Consider the following 20,932-nt stretch of genomic DNA (forward strand, 5'->3'; position numbering starts at 1 on the left):
CATAAAGAGATCCTACTTCCTCCAGCCTTGTCTCTGGTAATGCAGAAATATATAGAGTAGCTGTCAGAAGGGATACCTGGTCAAGTCCCAGGGAGCAGCTGTGGCCATCTAAGGTCAGCCTGGGCTGGTGACAATGCCTCAGGCAAACATCACTGTCCTAGTGTATCATGTGCATACAAGATGGCTGTGTGGCATCACCTCATATCTCATTTTTCTGTAATCTCAGTGAGATTTCAACACTACTATCATTTATAAATTCACAAGGTACTTATAGGTGTCAAAAAAATTTATATCTGTATTAACCACAACTTTCTGATCCATCTGCTGTAAGAACAACTATTTCCAAGACCTTTTCAGATAGGAACCCTGGAATTTTTTTTAAATTACAGAAGGACAATAGCACTTTCGCTTAGAAATCACCTTAACAAAAAGTAAACTAAAGTGTGCCAATGGCCGTGTCCTAAATCTGTAATAAGGAAAATCAGGTTTTAATGACTGTGGAAGGATCACACAGTATCCTTGTAGTGGTTTCTGTTAATTTTAAATGGCATACATGATAGCAACTCAATTATCTGTCCATTTATTTAAGGAGAATAATATTTGCACATTACTTGGTGAATGACAGCTATTCAAATAACCATGCCTATGTATGTTGAGTACAGGCAGACATTACAGGATATTTGGAGAACATGTGGAAAATGTAGATGAAAATCTAGTCAGCTGCCATTTTGGAAGTACCCTTTGCTATTTCCTTTGAGCTAGGCTTTAAACATATTTCCAGATGTGGAACATGTGCAGCATAGTCCATGGCATAGTCTATGCTGTCCATGGCAGCATAGTGAAGGCAGCTGCCCAGATTCTCTTTGAGAACCAAAGGGGAAACAAGAAGCTGTGTGTTGGTGGGGTCCCCTCCCTAACCAGAGGGACACCTTGAAGAGCCTTGCCAGTACAAGAAGAATTGGAGGGAAAAAGATAGTATTTCTCTCTCTTCCTATCTGTGCCAGCAAGGAGACACCTCAGATGGATTTGGGAGAGCAGAAGCAGGAGCAGTGCAACCTGGGGCTGGTGCTGTGGATGTTGCCCATGGCACTCATGCTCAAAGCTTCATTCACCTGCCTTGAAGTCAGAGGTGTGCGCTGGAAAGGCCTAGCTCTTGCCTGGGATAACCTCACATCAGGAAATGGGAAAAGTAAGTAGGGGGGAGTAAAGATGGAAAATGCTCAGTGTTGCAGTCCCTGCAGAAGAGGTAGAGCAAAATGCGGTGTCCCTTCTACCCTGCAAAGTTGAGAACTGTGACAGTATAAACGAGTGGAAAAAGGGACACATTCTGCTGGTGAATGGTCCTGTGGAAAGCCATGATGAGGGATTAGGAAGGGCTGTGTTTACTTCATTTGTATTTGGAACTGCCTTTGTCACAGGATATAATTCTTTTGGCCACAGAAATAAACCACCTGCCCTCTTAATCCACAATAGGGATGCAGCAGGCAAACCAATGCCACCTCGACCAGCAAGAGCAAGCAACTCATCTTGAGTAAGTGTAGAGATACAGGGAGATGCAGGTGTCTGAATTCTGTCAGCACAATTATGTATTTATACATAACTATGCAAAATTACTATGTGAAAACATACTGCCCCTCAACCCACATTGTGGTATTGGAGCCGCGCATCCAACATAGACAGCCCCGCCACTGCCCAGGAAAAACGCTGGGGACACGGGGTGAAGCCCCACCGCCTCTCCCCGGCTGAGCCGCGCTGTACCGCCCCGCGCGCATCAGCCCAGCCCGGGGGCTCGGCCTAGCCCCTCAGGGCTGAGCGAGTGGCGCCGCAGCTCCCGCCCGCCGCACAGGTAAGCGGCACCCTGCGGAGGGGCGGCCAATGGCGCGATCGGGCCGCGGCCGCCAGCCAATGGGAGCGCGCTAAGCTGCGGCCCCATAGAAATGTGCCTGGTGGGGAGCCAATGGGGCGCGGCCGGGCCGCGGGCGGTGCTTTATCAGCTGCCGGGGCCGGCCGCCGCGGTCGCGGTGCTTGTCCGTCTGTACCTCCCTTTTTCGTGGTCCGTCGTCCCTATCGCACAGAATGGCTGGACTGGGTGGTGGTCCTGGCGCCTTCGGGCGCTGCACGCACGCTGTGGTGCGAGCGCTGCCCGAGTCGCTGTGCCGGCAGGCGCTGCGCAGCGCGGCGGGCCCCGAGGTGGATTTCGCCCGCGCGGAGCGAGAGTACCAGCTGTACGTGGGTGTGCTGCGGGGCAAGCTGGGGCTGCAGGTGTTGGAGCTGCCGGCCGACGAGAGCCTCCCCGACTGTGTCTTCGTGGAGGATGTGGCCGTAGTGTGCGAGGAAACGGCGCTTCTCACCCGCCCGGGCGCGCCCAGTCGCAGGAAGGAGGTACAGTACCGCAGGGGCCGGGGGTAACGGCGTTGCCGCCGTGCAGATGCGCTTGGGGCAGTTGCTCCCATGGGGCGTGTCTCCGGACCCGCCTTGGAGCCTCAGCTGCTGTAGGGCGTGGGGTGGCGGGGCGGTGGCAGCAGGGATCGATCAGGACACATCAGCCCCCCCCGGGAGAACCGGCGCGGTGGGGGCCGGGCAGCGGCTTTTCCTGGCCTCCAGCTGCCATCCTGGCGGGTCCACTGATAGCTCCTCGTGCTACCTAGCTGGCTACGCTGGGGTTTTATCGAAGAGTGGTGTCCACCTGCTCCAGAAACAAGTGTACGGTGTAAACTATGACTTGACCTTTCTGGAGCTTCTACATCGCGCCAACTTGTCCAGCCCGGTTCTGCGGGATGGGTGGTTGGTCGGTTGTGCAGGTTTGTGTCCATGCTGCAGTACTGCTCAGTCCAAACCCGCTTTTCGGTACATGTTTAACTTGAGCTCTGTTCCAGGCAACGCATTAGCGATATCTATGACAATCGCGCCCGCTGGTCCGTGTGCAGGAGCTGTTGTGTGCTTTGTGTAAGCCTGAATGCCCTTGAACCTGATGCTGCCTGCCCTGTGCAGCCACTGCAGGCCCTGCGGGCCGGTGGTGGATGGACATAAGGGGGTGTAAGTAGCCTCGCTGGAGAGAGGTGTGAAGGAAGCAGTTACAGGAGCATTACTTTAGATCTCTTAGGACTTTTTAAACACATTCAACCCATTCATAAACTCAGGCAGTGCATGCTTTGAAGTGCCACACAGTTATCTGCTCAATGAGTGTTGGGTAGCAGTTGAACAAACCTCAGCTCGTTTGACACTGCAAAGCTACTATACTAGCAACCTGCCTTTTGGGTAAGCATGTTTTTAATGCAACCCAGTTAACCATCATCTCTGTGATACCATAGCTCATCTTGTGATCCATAAGCATGTACTGTTGTGCCTGTGAGACAGGGTAGGGCCACTAGCTGTAGCGTAGCAGTAGCTGCACTTGGCTATGAAATGCGGTGGATGGGTGTCTGTACTTGGTATGTTTGATATAGTAGCCTTCTTTTACCCATTACAAAGTTTACTTGAATTTTGCCCAGAATAGCAGCCTGAGATACTGCACGCATCCTGTACGTTTGCAATTCCTTGTGCGTACTTGCATGTATTTCCTCTTTGAAGAACATCTGAATGCTCGTAAAGGTGACAGTATGAGTGAAGTGTTTGCCACGTACTGCACTCAGAAGCAGATGTGTCTCAACCAGAGTCCAAATGGGTTTTCACTGGTCCTTCCCACAGCTCACTGGTGTATAGCACTGTGATTCTTGCCACCATTTGCACAATTTCACCTTTAGGAGAACAAACTTACTTTTTATGAGTGACTTGACTAGACAGAGTCGTGAGAAGAGAAGAAGCTTTGAAGCATAATTTGAACGTTATTAGTTTTCTTCAATGATAGAGCAATCTCTGCCCTGAGTTTTCTGTGAAGTAAAAAAATGAAAAAGGAATTGAACATATATCCTCTTAAACCTATAACAGTACATGACTCTGCAATGTAGTGCTTGTCTGAACATATAACTCCTAATTATTTACACCAATTCTTCCTCCCAAGAACAGCATTACAGCAATGCTTTTCAGAGATGGGGAGAAGATGCTTCTCTGGGCACTTATCTTGGATATCTTGGCAAACATGTATGATAACCCTGCTTTCATTAAGAGCCTTGCAAGAAGCAGCAGTGTTTCTAGTAGTTTTATGGGATGATGTTTCCTATTGCAGTTAGAGGTTCGCTGTTCTTGCTCCCTCTGGCCCTGGTTTTGGAGGTACCAGCTACAGGTGCTCAGGCACTGAGGTCTGCAGCCACCCTCAGCTGAGGGAGCCCAGTGCATATTCCTGAGTCTCCTGTTCATCCTAATGGGTGGCTGTTGTCAGCCTCCCAAAATATTTTTTGAGGTACGCGTTCAATTTCAGGTCCAGACTGCTGTTAAGAAGGACCTCATCAGGCTTAAGGAAAGGGCTGACTTACAGAGGCCGTATGGAGTTAAGAGTGACAACTGCAAAGTGTCCTGTCCCAGGAAGGTCCCTGACTGAACTGAGTGGGTGAGGGACAGCTCTGCAGAAAACCCAGCAATGTGCCCCTCTGGTAAAGATGGCCAACAGGATCCTGGCCTATATTAACATGAACAGAACCAGTAGACTGAGGGAAGTGATTACCCTCTACTTGGCACTTGCAGACTGTGTCTTACCAACAACATGAAGCCAGTTGTGTGGCAGGAGGGTAAGAGACAACAGACATAGATGTAAGCATGAAGTTCTAATGGGTTATAAGGAGAAGGCTTTTCAATGGGGACAGCCAAGCAACAGAACAAGGGCCTGGAGAAACTGTGCAGTTGTTCTTAAATGGTTTTTAAGATCCAGCTGGATAAAGCCCTGAGTAATGTGGTCTATTCTTTACAGCTGGCCTTGCCTTGAATAGGAGGTTGGCCTAGAAACCTCCTGAGGTCTCTTTCAATTTGAATTATTCTGTGAGCATGAAACTGGTTGTATACATGGAGTCAGGCATTTCTCAGTTGAACTTCCATGAAATTTCCCCATTGAGATGGTGGGCAGTCAAAAAATCTGGATTGTTCCTGGTCTGGATTCACTGCTAGAAAATCAGAAGGAAAAGGCCCTGTGAAACCACCTTCTTCATGCTGCCTCTGAAAGACTCTACTCCTCTCTCACCTTTCTTGGTCAGCCTGCTATGAAAGTGAACCAAGACTGTTATGAGTTGTCACCTGTATGGTCAGCTGAGCAAGGGAGGGAAGGAGAGTGGATGCAGGCTGCATATAGCACTGGTTTCTAATAGTGCAGTCCTGCTCCTTTTGTAGTGTAAGTGCCAATCCATGAATATTTTAGTGGTACAGTTGGCATATGTTTGGTTTGACCCAGTTATAACATAAAGGCCAACTCCTGAGCATGTACTCCTGACCTGAGCCTCCCTATAAGGCAGGTCTCAGCCAGGCTTGCCTTGCTGATCTCTTAACTGTTTAACAGACTTCTGCACTGAGAGGGGAAATGGGGCTGTAAGGTACAATTTCTGCAAAGAATTAGTAGAGAGAGGGCTTGTGCCCAGAAAATCTAGCAGGATTTGAAGCCTGATCAGACCAGTGAAAGTTGAAGGGTGCGTGGGGCTGCCAGAGGCATCCGAAAGAAAACCTGGTTGAATAAGCAGTTGAGGCAATGCTGTTTCAGGTTCCTGGTGAACTGCCTGCCAGATGCATGAACTGAGCAGCACTGCCTCCATCTCCCTTGTTTCACGCTACTGAAAATCCATAATGCAATATTTAAGAACTGATACTGCATGTTCTTTCACTGACTAGACTCCTTATAAAGAATGATTGTGGTCAATTACTATAACACTGTGTGCAGCAGGCAAATTTCTTTAGTAGCTTGCAACAGCATTGATTGAGCTTTCAGGCTTTTTAGATACTATTGCTTACTCCAGCACCATGGGATTCTTTACTGGTTGTCTGCCTGGAAAAAACCCCAAAACCTAAACTGAAAAAAAAGCCCCCAAATAAATTCTGGGGCATATCTATTCTTGCTCCAAGTTATTGTAAGGAGAAATAAAAGAGTTGAATTAAATTTGGTTGTGTTCAGTCAGTACTGGGAAAGAGCCAAGTATTTTTTTTTAAGTAAAATAGAAAAATTAGTCATGCATTTAATGATTTGTTTGCAAGAGTCAAACTTATTTCAAGGCATTATGTTTCTGTATTATCAACTTCTGAACTTATTTTAAAATTCATGGTTTCAGGGGATTTTTTTGATTTAGCAGAAATGTAAGGGACTTTAAGATAAATCAGGGGTAGGTTGCTGGTGTGAATAAGCTGGTGTTTTGTTTAGCTGTGTGCAGTCACCAGTGTGCTTGATGTTCAAGCTGAGTAACTCCAATGGGGATGTTGTGATCACTGCTCAGATTGCCAGTTCCAGCACCTTTTGTTCCAGCACTGTGTTCTCAAATGCTTATTCCTCTAGTATAAACTTATGTCACCTTGTGAACACAACGGAGTTAGTTGCTGAGAAAAGCTCCCATCAGCAGATTGCTCTTACTGTCTAAGTTGTGCTTGGGATAGCACAAAACAGCATTTTCACCATTTCTGTGCTTATGCAGACAGATGGAAACCCAAAAGCTCAGCAAAATGCACCCTCAGTGACCTGTGCTCTTTTCAATTGCTGTACTGGGAAGGGAGAATAGCTTGGTGCTGGGAAAGCTTTAGAAGCTGCTACAGAAGAATTCACTCTGGTTCCTTCCTTAGTTGTCAAGAGAAAACTTCCACCCAAAAGTATTACTTCTCACTCTTTCAAGACCCACAGTAGTCAATTTGGGGGACTGCATTCCTGTGGTATAGGAAGGTAGTCCTTCAGCAGTGAGGACAGGGAATGAGCAGCAAAGGAGTAAATTTGTCGAGTCCCATCCTCTCAAGCACTTGACAAGCATCCCCGTTGCCTTTTGAGCATCTGTGGGTGTGTCTTCCTATGTCTGCTTTCTGTGTAGCAGAGCTTTATCTACAGCTGTGCTGGGCCAGGTAACCTATTCAGCCACCTTCACCTGCTCAGCTGTCACCCCTTTTTCCCCACGCTGTACAGCTTCTGCAGGGCTGCACAGTTCTGTGCCAACTAGAGCTTGAAACCTGTGCTGGGTTGCAGCCCCAGCTGCAGCTTACTGCTTGTAGGAATTATTCTCAGGCTGCTTGGTGAAAGCCTCTGAAAGAAAACAGAAGGCCAAATGAGTCTATTAAGTTATGTATGTATTGTGCAGGCTCAGGTAATGTTACATAGTTCCTGCTAAAAGCTAAACACTTCTGGGCTCCCCTCTGTAGAGCTAGGCAGTTCTGTAGGATAATGATGTCTGTATTGCACAGCAATAGAAAATCTAGGCTCACGAGAAGCAGATGCAAGGTTTTCCTGGCTCCTGATCTTATTTAGATGATGGGTTTTTATTGTGCATGCTAATACAAAAGAACCTGTATTTGCTGAATAATCACTTAAACCACCATTTCTGCCCAACTGGCAGAGATCTGTCTCATTTCCATGGAGGATTAGCTCTTGCTGATCACTAGAAAGGCAAGAGATTAAACATTTTATTACCACTTCAAATAATTCATAGTTCTTTAAACTGTCATAACAAACCATGCACGAGTTGTACATTTGCACTGACCCCTTTCCATGTGCCTTACACTTTGTGTTACAGACTGACTTTGGTGTTTTTCCTGTAAAGCTTATGACAGAAAGCATAAAGGTTGCCACTGTCATTGCTTAGTGCATAAAACTGGAGGTGAGTAAATTGGCAAAAGCTGTACCTGAAGGCTGACAGAAATTAGGAATGGTAGCAGGTACATTTTCAGCTTCAGATGGTTTTTTCTTGAACACCTTTCCCATTTTGCACTAACCCATATATGTGCTCCTTTAGACTATCCTTTTCAACTAGCTTCTCAGTCTAACCTCAACATTAGAGTGGAAGTGTGCAAGATAGTATCAGTATGTGACAGCTTTCACGTTCAGTGTCTTTGTATTAGCATATAAAATAACTAAAGAGCACCCAGCGGAGGAGAAAATCTTCAAGCGTTGAGCAGTTTAGAAACCAATTCTTTGAATGAAATTAGGTAGACCTGTATCAGAGGCCTGTGTGGTGGTACTCAGGTGATGTGAGAAGGGGTATTTTAGCCTCCTGAAGTAGTTTGATTTGTTTCTGTGGCTCTGCCCCTTCCACCTGCTTTGCAGGTTGAGTGTTGTCTTGTGTTCTGGGTAGGTGATTCTTTGGTTTTAAAGTTCATTGTTGATACAGGTCTGACCCTACATCAATAGGGCTGGCACTTTGGGCAAATGGGCTATGCCAAGAACTGCTTTATTTTTCAATTTTGTTTCTATGATCACAGATTTAGTGAAAATCCTAGGATGTGGTTTTTAGTGAGACAAATATAAGTGGACTGTATTCATTGTAATGGGTTTCTATCTATAGAACTGTAAAACAATCTTTAAGGACAGTCTAGGAACAACTTGGGTTTCATGCTTTTCTAGCAGAGGCAGACTGATTGAAACTGACTTTTTTTTTTCTAAAATAAACCTACAGACTTCAATTTCTGCCAATATTACTAGTTATTCTTCCCTTGCTGGTTTCTCTGGAGTGACTCTGGAACAGGTATACTTGGCCTTTGCTGCAGACTCAGCAGAACTCCAAGGCTGCTGTGACAGTGACTGTCTGGCAAGCTTTAATTTGCAATACTCCACGTACACTGAGCATATTATGGGTTTAGCATTTTTATATTAGCCCATGCAATCAGTGTCTATGCTTCTGTGTTGAACCATTTGCAATGTCTTGTCTTTGTCAAGTCTTCTGCATCAAAAATGTGGACTTGATTATGAAATGTCTGAGTTGAAACAAGTTACCTGTACAAAGGCCTTTGTTGGCCATAAGTTATCTTGGTACATACAGTCATCTGTGTAGAAGCTATTGCTTATGGCAGGCATGGGGAGGTTGGTGACTGCAGAGAATGCCTTCCTACCAGGAAGGAAATCACTGTCAGCAATTACTGATCATTAATTGCTTTAAATAAAACCCTGTTTGTTTTACAGGAGAATTTATCTAATCAATCAAGTTTATGGAGTAAGAGAGCTTTGCTGTTGTTATTGGACCTGGGCAGTCACAGGGCTGGGGTGAAGATAAATGATGTGCCGACAGTATCTTTTCTTGCTGCCTCTTTTGTAGCAGTAGTAAGAAATTTTCTTTCAGGAAAAAGTAAATTAAATGTTTTTACAGCTGAGATAAACCTGAGTCAGGTCTGCATTCATCCAAGGTCACTAATCAGATAGAAGTCAGCTGTCCACACTGTGATACGCCATTTTCCTGTCATCTTGAGTCAACAGGAAAACCAAACAAGTGTTTCAAAAATAGCTTGTTCAAGACTTGCAGAACTCATCTTTATTTCAGTTGAGATTCAATATTTGGCATTGTCTTTTAAAAATATCTGTGAAAATTTGTTTCTGGAAGGTTCATGGTATGTTTAAAGGAACTGACTATCCACATCTGTCTCTGGATGCCAGGTTCTGCAAGATGAAATCATCTGTCTCAGTTCAGTCCCAGCTGGCCACTGAAGCAAACTGAAACAAGACGGTCAAGTAATTGGATGCTACTGGTGGTGTTGTGATGGATTTTTGGATTTCTCTTTTTCTAAGGCTTAATGTGAGAGCTGTCTGGGAAGCTGAATCCCATACCTCATAGAAAAGGTGATCTTACAGGACAAGAATCTTGCTTGTGCGTAATGCACTTCAGTATGGTTGACATCCTTAGAGTGTCAGACCAGCAACCCAAGATGGTCATATGAAGATGGTCATATCCATACAAACCCAAGCCAAAAAAGCAAATTTTTTAGAGATGAAGCTATTTTTTTTTTGCCTGCTGTCCAGAAATAGGAAACTATGTATTTTAAAAATCTTTTAAATGTGTATCCGTTAACTCCAGACAATGCCTGTCTAAAGGCAAGAGACATTTACCAGTACTACAGGAGTTAATCTTGCAAACAGCACAAGTACTTTGGGGAGTTTCATATACCCACATAGCTCTGTGTGCCTCTCATCACTGTGCTTACAATGGCAGAAGTGATGAATCTCAAGTAACTCATGTTCTTCCATGACTGCACGGAGGAGAGGTGGTGTGGCTGTTGCTAGTCACTAGGTACTCACTGAAGTTCAATGCAGTGGCTCATGGCTCTATCTGTTAGAATGTTTTGACTGGGATACTAGTCACTGTGCTAGTGAAGTGTGGTAGCAAGAGCTGCTCTGTTGAGAGGCAAATAGAAACTGACAGTAAAAGTAGATACCAACGGAGGATTATATGAATGGGATATCTCTATTTTTCCAGCAAACACTCAAGCCCCCTGCAAGTTTGCCTGCTTTTTCAAGGTGACATGGGATGGTTTCTGTAGCCCTATGTACTCAAATTTTCATATGTGGTGCCTTCCTGGAGTACAGGGTGTTAGAGAAGGAGGTGGTGGCACAGGGTTGTGATACTCTTTGCACACATTTTTGGCTGCTGTAGCCAGGAATGGAGACGTTTCTAGAGGAAATTGGGTAGATACTACTCTCCTGTTTGCTTTATTGATCTTTGTCCAATAATTCTTGATGCTTTTGATCTGAACTGATTCTGAGGAATGAAATGTGGGATAAGTAGTCAGGGCAGAAGTTGAGGTGAAGGAAGCATACTGTGAAAGCCCCTATGAAGAAGACAAAGGTGACCTGACAGTCTATGCAGGGGAGAGCCTTTGCCAGTACTTAAGTATTGTGCTGGATACTACATCTTCACTGATGCTGGTGAGAAACTGTCACACTTCACTTGTGCCATACAGCAATCTCCTTTTTATGACCCTTAAAGCAACTGTTCCATTAATCCTCTCTTGTTCTGGGGTGTGAACTTTTTGTCATAGTAAAATAACTGGTTTGCCTTGTCCAAAGGGCTCTGGGCTAGGATAGTCCTTCTTTAGATAAGCATTTCAAAAACTTTAAAATAGTGTATGCCTCCAGTGTTACTGGAAGGCCATTGTATTGACTGGACTTAAATTGACTATTTGTATGAGCCTGAAACACTGCATGAGTTTTTGGTTTCCCATCCTGGAAATTCTGTGTAAGCAGAAAAGGGATGGATGAGGAGACCTTGCTGCAGTGTAGGACTGCTTTTGCATGAAGTGAGGCTAACTAGATAAATGCCTTCAACTCAAACTTACTTTGGACAGAGGAGAGGAGAAATAGGATCTTCAATACCTCAAATGGTCCAGAGAAAATGAACTAGGAATGATAGTATGAAACTTGATGACATCCAGAGAAATAACCAGGCAGCAAATTGAAGCGAAAGGAAGCTCTCTCATATAACGCACAAGTGAACTGTCAGATTTGTTGCCAGAATATTGCAGAGGCCAAAAGTACAGCTGTGCATAAACTAATGAAGGAGAACCATCAATAGCAGTTTCACTCTTTGATCTGCATGAAATATCTAGCTTTGGAAATGCGTACACTGCCTCTTACAATAAGCTGGGGAAAATATGCCGGAGACAGCAGCACTCCATACTTCTTTGTTATCCTTTCCTTAAGCCGCCAATGCTGATGGCTGTCCGAGTCAGACTACTTGGATATACAGGTCTCTGTGACCCACTTAGGTTGTTCATGTATTATGAATGAGCTGTAATACTGATAGCTGTTTAGCAGACTCATAATGAGTCACTTGCCGAGATCATGAAGGTCGTAAGCTGTCCAAGGACTGCCATATGGGAGGCAGCTGCCCTGCCTTAACCCTGCAGAGATCTTGCAGCTGTCTCTGTCCTACCAGGCAAATGGGAACCTGCATTTGGGCTTAATCAGGGTGTCCAACAGCATAAGATGAACCATCACTAGCAGCAGAAATGGTGCTCTGAGGTCAGATGTTGAATTATATTTTCTTCTCTGCTTCAGGGTACCCAGATAACAACAGAAAATTGAATGCTTCCACCATTAAGACAGAACTATTTTGTCTGCATATGAAAGGATTCTCCTTTCTCCCCCTGAGCAAGTCAGGTTCGCCTTATGAAACTGTGTGCTTTGTAAAGCAGGAGATTTTTCTAACTTTTCCACCTGGGTGGCAATTCGATTCTTAGAAAGGCAATGAGTACTTGGCATAGAGAACTTTTATATCTTGAGAGCCAGGCTTAACATCAAGGAAGATGATGTTCTACAAGATCCTTCGCAGAAGAGTGCTTTTGGGAGGATGCTTTCCCATGGGCCTTGGCATCTGTTGTGGGACAGTTGAGAGCAACTGCTAACCGGCCAGTTGGTGCTGTGGATGTGCTGGATAAGCTTTTCCTGAATAGCTGCCGGTCTCTTAATGCCTGCGGATGGCAGATGTAGGAGATACTTCTAGGTGGGTTTGACAAGCTGCAAGGTGTGGCATACATCTTTTCTGAGACAATGCCATGAGCAGCCTGAAGGGCATTTCTGACAGAAGATTATCAGACTAGCTGTGCCTTGTACTATGTTGACGGGAGAGCCTTTTCAGGAGCATGACTAGAACTGATGCATCTGAGGCTGAATGGTAGACACTTCTGTGGCCGTGTTTCGAAAAGCCCTCGTAGTCATCAGGCATGGAAGCTTGGCATGATCTGATCAAACAGGCTGTGAGAGCCTGGGACCTGTAGGTGTTACAGCCTGCTGGGCAGGGAAGAAGGGCTCTTGAGCTGCATCTGTTTGCTTTGGTACCAGCTGCTTGGCCGCAGTAATGCTTCCAGTGGGTTTTTCTGACCCAGTATCTGGAGCCATGGCTGCCCTGCATCCCAGATTGCTGTGACACTTTCTTGGCCATGCATGATTGAAGCGTAGCAAAAGTAAATACCAGGGAAGGTGAAACTAATACAGAGAAGGACGGCTGCTGTACAGGCTCTGACAAAAGCAGATGGGTTTGTGGCACCAGTGGGAAAATACTCCCATGGCTGTCCGCTCTGCTAGCTGTGAGCATGTCCTGTCCCTCCCGGGGTTTGCTGCTTCACGTCCTGGCCTTGATATTTCCTGTGCATAGCTGTGTCTTTTTCATTTCTCCATCCTTAAGGGAACTTTGGCACAGATGTCAGCAGCCACCAGAAACTGCCAAAAGCTTTTATGCAATTGAAATGTGCTCTGACTGCACTTCATCTTAAGGACTAAAGGCACTGCTTGTGATTCTGCACCAGGCTCTCTGATTTTAACCTAGTTTCCACTTTGCTTAGTTTCCTTACCCTCTTTATAAGACTGCAGCACACAACCAGAAGCCAAATAGGAACTCCTGAAGGTCTGCCAGCCCTACAGTGCACAACAGGATTCTCAGTATTCTTTAAGAAATGGGTTTGTATTGTTGCTAATAAAGCAGTGTGTTAGGTCTTACTCAGATTTATATAAATCTTGGGACTGTCTAAAAGTAGTGCCCTGTTAGGCATTCCTGGAAGCAGGTTCACTGCATACCTACATCCACTGTGAAATGCTATGCTGATAAGAAACTGGACCTCTTGGGAGTGGCATGAAAAGTACTAAAAACCCATTTTAACTGTCTTAGTCTTACAACATACATATCAACAGTCATGTTAAATATTTGAACACATGGAATGGATTGCAGCCTTTGCACTAGCAGGAAGCTTCCAGTATGGGAAGTGGCTGAGAGGTGTCCATTGAAATGTAAGCATTGGCTGCCTGCTCTGGAGCTGGCAGGACATGTAGGGAATCTGAATGTAGATCTAGCTGATGGTTTCAGTCCAGGAAGGAGTGAAAGGATAAAGACAGGGAATTGCTCTACACTCTGTGATGTTAGGATTCAAGGGGAGGGATGCTTTCTTTTAAGACTCATACCTGTGACAGAAGTATGTAAGTAGCTGTAAGGTGCCAGTGGAGCCTGAAATCTGTCTTGTTCATTTAAAGTGCTTAAACTCTTTCCTGCCCTGTGTCTGCTTGCTCACCATCTCTCTGAACTGATCTCATGATGGTGGTTTTTTTTTTCAGTAGTGGAAAGTCTGATGTAATATAACATTAGTCAAGATAAGGCTTCAGCATTAAAGTGTTTCTTAGCCTTAAACATTGACTAGGAGATTTTTAGACTGTAGTGTCATGCCTGCAAAATTGTGATTAAAAGCACAATAGAATTTGCGTGTGTACTAATATTAAATACAGCGTGTAGCAATATTAAATATATCCTGCAATGAGTTAAGAACAAGCTGAAGCTGTGTGGAGCATAGATCCCTAAAGAATGCTTAATCTTTGTGTGTTGCTTTTGACATGCTTTTCCACAGCTGGGCAAGCCGTCTTCTTCATTGTTGATGCATAAAGCATCTGACATGTCTCTTATGTGTTGACTGATCTAGTAATGAGATTTTTCTGTTGGAGTGCTCATTTAAACCTAGTAACAACATACATGCTTTCATTTAGGGTTTTCTTGGGAAGGTACTCCAGAGGAGCTGAGGGTGAGGAAGTGGTTGTCATCAACACCTGCTTTCTTCGGCAATCTGTATGCTGTCTGATGCAAGACCTTAACCCCAGCCCTGCACAGACACCAACACAGGTGATAACTCCTATAGATCAGATCAGTGGCAGAATCTGTATTTAAAATATTTTAACATGACTAGCTGCTCACACTGTGGTATGTGTCCTCTGACCCCTGGCTAAAGACCTGATTGGGAAGTACAGGTTCAGCATCTCTGCAAGGGGAGAGTCTTGTTCCTAAGCCTGCTTGTGATTTAGGAGCTCGGTCCAGCTACATCCACTTGTACTGACAAGTTTGGGCTTCGTTTTCTGAATTCATCTTTAAAACTTGAGCTGCCTATATGCTGGGAGTGGAGTTTTTTTGTCACAAAGTGTGCTTGCCCACACCTCGTCTGCTTTTACTGCTGTAAAAGTCTATGGTGAGACAGAGGAGCATGCCATTGCACACAAGAGGTAGGAAAGGTGTGTTTGAAAGTATCTTAAGCTATGACTGCTGCTTGTATCACCACAGGCTGTAGGCAGCTGCATTCCCAGTGAGCAACTAGAACATCTGAGGGCCACTCTTCTTGAAAGGAACCTCTGCAGCATCCCAGGGAGGTTGTGGAGTCTGTGGAGATATTCAAAACTCACCTGGATGCATTCCTGTGTAATCTGGTGTAGGTGTTGCCAGCCCCTGAAATTCTGTGTGACTCTGTATCCAATGTGGTCCTTACTTCATGGCACCAGCATGGGCATGTGTTCAGGCTCTCCTATGAGGCAAGACTGGGCATGAGGAGAGGGAATTTGTCTAAGCATGTCTCTGTACGTGGCCCAAATTCTGGATTTCCAGCAAGTCTTTCTGCCAAGCTGATCTGCCAGTGGGAATTGTATTGATTCAGCAGCAGTGCATAGAAATTTATTGCTTAAGTACAGGTGTGAGCTGTAGCAACCTACAGATATCTGAAGTATTTACTATGAGGCATCAATTACACTGAGAAATGGCCTTGTCCAGCTGTATTGTAGGCTTGCATGGTAATAGAAGAGACCATAAGATCTGAAAATTCTGGCTTTCTCAGTTCATGAGTTGCACTTTTAGGAACACATGTGAAAGATCTGTAGGCCTTGTGTAAGGCTTCTATGCAGGGATTTCACCAGCTAGGTGGCCTCAATAGAAACGTTTGCTGGAAGTATCCTGGGGCTTGTGGAAAACCTAATGGTTTTAGGAAAACCAAAAACTTGCAGGATCGTTTGTTTGTGTTTTGCACAATGCTTGCTTCTGTGGCATAAACTGCTCAGATGCCCTACTGTGGTAGTCTCTTACCAAGCTATTTTCTGGGAAGCAAATTTTTGGTGATGCCTTCAGCACTGTGGTTCCCCAATTCAGTTAATCTCAGTGGAAACAGTCTTTTAGTATGGAAGCCAACCAGAGACCCATGGCAGCAGAGGGAAGAAATGCTGAAATTCTGAAAATTAAAGTTGTGGGTTGTGTTTTTTTTCACTTGCGTTCCTGGGTCTTGGCCTGAAGGAGGAGTGGAGGTGCCAGAATACTGCAATAGTGTCTGTTGTCACAGTGTGTCTGGCTGAACCAGAAGCAGGAAATTCTTGTGAGAGCCTGTCTCATGAGATTGCCAGCCAGCTCTGAACCATGCTGTTGTGAGTGTGAGGTGGTGAGGGGGAATGTGATGGAGAGAAATACCCAAAGGTGGGTAAAATGGTTCATCAAAGGTGTAGGATAATATATGTGCACAAGGGTGATGGTTTTGTGTTGGACATAAGCAAGAAGTGAATACACAAAGCAAACTTGCATCACACTTCTTCATCTAGGGGAGGGGGAAGCAGTGAAAATCACTGCATTGGTTGAATGCTGCTCTGTCAAAGCCAGTCTGCTTCAGTGCCCTGACTTTGGGCCTCCCTTTGATTTGGAGGGGACCAAATCCAGTCCCCTGGTTATAACATCCTTTTAAACTTGTAGATCAGGATTTTTTTCTCACCTTAAGCTAGACTCTGCTCTAAAACTTTCCATGTTGTCATGTGCAGAGCTCTCTTGGCAGGAGCCAGGGATGCAGGCACTGCAGGCCTTGGTGTGCAACTCCCCCTGTCCAGTAGACTCATTCCACCTTGGCTTCCTTTCAAGACTATTTTAAAAGGCTGCAGCCAGTCTATGCTGCTGTTTCCAGCATTATTGCTCCTGGTGGAGCAGTAACAGTGGATAACTTTAAAGGAAAAGACATAATGGAAACTGATTAGAAAAGTGGAGTAAGTCTCAGGGTACAACAAAGCATTGCCTGAAAGTGGGGGGTGGGGAGGGTAAGATGAGGCCTGAAAAGGTGTGTATTCGATCGCATCAGGGTAGGAAATACCTTAAGGAGAAGTTTTTTCTTTGGTCCATTCATAACCTGGCATGTACCTCATTAACTTCCTGTTAGTGCTTTTCCCTTCAGAAATCCAGGGGAGCTTATTCCCACTGAAGTCAATGTGAAAAGTCATTTGATACATGAATCCTCTCATACAGATCAAACAAGAAGCTCCCAGTGTTGTTCTCATCCTAAAGGGATGAGAAGCACGTTGAAGATGTGCTGAAGGTGTGTGCTTTATTTACTGTGCATCTGTAGAGCCACAGTATGCTTCCCAGAGGTACCTTTTTCACTATATTTCTGTGATACATTGGATGTGCAAATGGCAACCACTGTGAAGCCAATTGTGCTCTTTCCACTGGTTGCATTAAGCATGCTAAATTGATAGTAGCTCCTGGCTTATGAAGGAATTGCTGTAAAAGCTGTATGGCTCAATGTCCCTGATTTGTTTAAAATATTTGAGATTTTTCTTTCAGTCATTCACTGCTTACCTAACAAATGTTGGCTTTGCAAACTGTTGTTCTGTGGCCTTAACATTGTGTTCCAGGTATTTTAAACTGTTTCATTATGTCCTTTAGGAAAGACAGCTAGGGTTTTGTCTTTCTGATGAAGCCTAATTTGAATGATTTCCCTCATCAAGCCCATTTAATTAAAGATTCATTACATTCTGAGTAGTGTAACAGTGAAAATGCAGAAGCATCCCCAGGGCAGCCAGCTGCCAAAAGGGAGGGATTAGCTGTGGCAGAGTAAGAAGCTGTGAGATTGAACCACAGTGAGCAAGGCAAGGGTTCAGTACTAGGGGGAAATGGAAGAGATAGTCAAATGTTATAATAGATTGTGTGGGTGTCCAGGGCGTTCCAGTCCTGGAAAGCAGGGTAGATGTGCATCTGTTGGATGTACTTATCCTGCTTGTGGGTAGGAAGGGAGACCTTTCACTGCCCTCTGCTGCCCTCTAAGAAGTTTAAACAGAGTGAAGGAGGATGGACTCTTGGCAACCTTTTGCACAGCCTCTGTGGTTTGCAGTTGGGTCTCATTAGGGAATTAGCGAACAGCAATCCAGAAGATAGAGGATGGAAATTCATAAAATGATGCACCAGATTTGACAGGAACACTGGTCACACTCAGCTGCTTGGTTTAGTTTTCATCTGTGTGTTTGTGGGGAGAGACATGTTTTCTGAAGTAGCTGTTCAGTGACAAACACTTGCAAAGTCCCAGTGAAAGCCTTTTGTGGCAGGGCCTGTGATGGCAGTCAGCTCTGTACTGAAGAAAGTCTTCTGATTTCCCCCAGTAGTACTGTGGTGCCACTGGAGTGTCCACACCAACAATGGGAAAGCACCAGTAGGAAAACAGGAATTCTGCCTCTCTCAAGTGGTCTCCCAGGAGCCCAGTTGTCTGGGCAGAGATGTGCCATTTTCTGTCTATCCACAGCAGATAATGAATCCCCTGAGCTGCAGAGGTATGGGAAGGAGTCATTAATTTCTGTAAGAACACTTGAAAGCTGTTGGTTTGTGCCAAGTGTTTGTTGATGGGACTCTAGATTTCAGCTGCAAGTGGGAATGAAGAGATGCAATTACATCTTGGTTCTGTAATCTGAGCCTTCCACAGGTGGCTCTGTCATAGCTCTTCTCAGTCTTTTGACATTTTTGGGTGGTGTACCTGTACATGAGATTTACTGGGTTGATTTGTCTGTTTATGCAGTTAACTCAGAGGAGTCCCAAGGCACTGTAGTCTGCATGGCTTCCTGAACAACAGGCCTTTGTGTGGCCCTTGTCCTTCTCTGCTGAGCCAGACTCTGTCCACAGACATTCACAGACCTCAATACTACAGGGTTCATTTCTGATGTCTTCAGTGAAATTCCTTGGAAATCATGTGGAAGGATGATAGAAACGCTTCACTCTACTAGGTCCAAGTCCTCTTTGCAGGAGAGCTTTCTCCAGGATTAAAGTGTACAAATCCTATGTGCAATACTTGGAAATAAAAATATTGTAGGCTTGGGTCTGCATTCTATGGGATCCAAAGTCTATATCCACTTATGATCTTTGGCTGAGCTGAAGATACGTGCAAGTCCTTCAGGGGCCTTAGGATCTTTTGGCTGCTTGTGGGTGACTGTGCTGGGAGCTCCATACTTTTTAATCATAGAATTAATAAGGTTGGAAAAGACCTCAAAGATCATCAAGTCCAACCTGTCACCCAACACCTCCTGACTACTAAGCCATGGCACCAAGTGCCACATAACAATCCCTTTTTGAACACCTCCAGGGACAGTGACTCCACCACCTCCCTGGGCAGCACATTCCAATGGCCAATCACACTTTCTGTGAAGAACTTTCTCCTCACCTCGAGCTTAAACTTCCCCTGGTGCAGTTTGAGACTGTGTCCTCTTGTTCTGGTGCTGGCTGCCTTGGAGAAGAGACCAACCCCCACCTGTCTACAACCTCCCTTCAGGTAGTTGTGGAGAGCAATAAGGTCTCCCCTGAGTCTCCTCCAGGCTAAACAATCCCAGCTCCCTCAGCCTCTCCTCACAGGGTTTGTGCTGGAGGCCTCTCACCAGCCTCACTGCCCTTCTCTGGACACGTTCAAGAGTTTCAATGTCCTTCTTAAATTGAGGGGCCCAGAACTGGACGCAGTAGTTGTTGGTACATGGGGCCTTATTTGCTGTAGCATGGACCCAAATAATTCTGATAGAGAATGAAACATGAGCTTGTCCAAGTACAGTAACTTACCCCACACACACTACCCCCCTACACCTCCCCCAAGGGAAACCCATGTAGCATTTTATAGCCAACACTGACAATGCTGTGTTGAAGGTTAACTCTCCATACGTTTTAACTGAGACACCACCAGTGTCCCAGGAACAAGTGCTGCTCTATATGCTGTTCCCTGGCAGGGCAGGCCAGGTGGAAAATGAGGTACCTAAGACTTTGCAGGACACAAGCTGAACTTGGATATCTCAGTAGGAGACAAAGAAATGATGTTTTTCTGTTGCAAATTGAGGTATAATGAGCCTGGTGGTGTCCTGCAGAGCATCTCTGGCACAGGCATCCATCAGTTCTCTGTGCTGGACAGTTTCTTCCAGACCTGTCTGTGTGATGGGAAATTGCTATGCCTGGAGATACCAAAAATGGAGATCTTCCTTCCTGCAGAAGTTCATTAAGCATTCTCATCCCCAGTTGAAAGACACTCACACATGTGTGTGCATATGTATACATAGTGTATGTGATTATATATATATATGTTGCATAGTACTGCAGGTTTTTTTATTACTGCAGGGAAATGCTTTTACAGGGTAACATCTGTTAAATCCACTGTTGAGAACTATTTTTGGTCTTGATCTTAGGCAAATCTTAAACCTGGAACCCAGAGGTAGGAAGTACCCTAATTAATGTCCCTAGCTGACTCTGAAATCAGATGGTGTTCTTGCTGCCGCTTTTCTCTTTCATCTTTCTTCCTGACTCTATTCCAGGACATCTTGTGGAAAAGGGAAAAGTCATTTCCTTTAGAACTGGCTGTGTTTCTTCCTGTAGATGGTTTTCCACCCCCCAAATTAAATGGGAAAACAAAGTATGCAGTATTTCTGCTGCAGAGTTAAATATTGATGAAGATTTAGATGCCTTAAAAGACTGAGGAAATTCATGGAACAGGAATAAAAATAAACAAACCCCAGAAAATTAAAAAAATAATCAAGTGTATGAATAGCCCTTTATCTTTCTACCTTCCTACATGACTTCCAATAAAATATTTCAGCATCTTGATGCAAACATTCCAGTTTCACTGAGCTGGGCACAAGTAAGTGCTGTACAGTAACAGTCAGAGGGGGAAGGGGAAATGTTCTGTACTGTGTTGGTCTTGGACTTCCTCAGAGTATTTTTGTTCCAGATGTTAAACTGTTGTGTGTTTTGGTGGTTTGTTTTTTTTTAGAAGCCTTGTTAAGTTGCCAGGACATAAGATGATTTTTTTTTTTTGAAGGATTTTCTGAACCCCAGCTGATTATCACAACACACAAGAATCCAAACTTGGGCTTGGCTTTGCTGTGCTGCAGCAGCTGCAGAAAATCTGTGCGAAGGCACAAGGTCACAGCACCATCATCAAATGCCCTTATAGGGTAAAAGAGGGAGTGAGGGAATTCTGCTCTGCTGCCTCCTACAACGTGGGGATTCACGTCAGCCATTGAGTAACACTGAGTTCCCCAAAGCAGAAACACCACCACACG

General features: G+C 44.9%; 1 protein-coding gene across 2 annotated transcripts in view; it reads left to right on the plus strand.

The window, feature by feature from the left end:
- The window catches only part of DDAH1 (dimethylarginine dimethylaminohydrolase 1), a 95,546-nt gene that overhangs the window by 36,651 nt on the left and 37,963 nt on the right, over window positions 1–20,932 (plus strand). The window contains exon 1 of one of the 2 annotated variants that reach the window (XM_009900365.2): window positions 2,019–2,382. The exons of the other annotated variant lie outside the window; for it this stretch is intronic. Coding sequence (XP_009898667.2) covers window positions 2,077–2,382 — 306 coding nt within the window. The 5' untranslated portion in view covers window positions 2,019–2,076. Of the gene's footprint in view, window positions 1–2,018; window positions 2,383–20,932 lie in introns of those variants that run through there. 2 annotated transcript variants of the gene reach the window in all.

Source organism: Dryobates pubescens, chromosome 11 (genome assembly GCF_014839835.1).
Source record: "Dryobates pubescens isolate bDryPub1 chromosome 11, bDryPub1.pri, whole genome shotgun sequence".
Taxonomy (NCBI): domain Eukaryota; kingdom Metazoa; phylum Chordata; class Aves; order Piciformes; family Picidae; genus Dryobates; species Dryobates pubescens.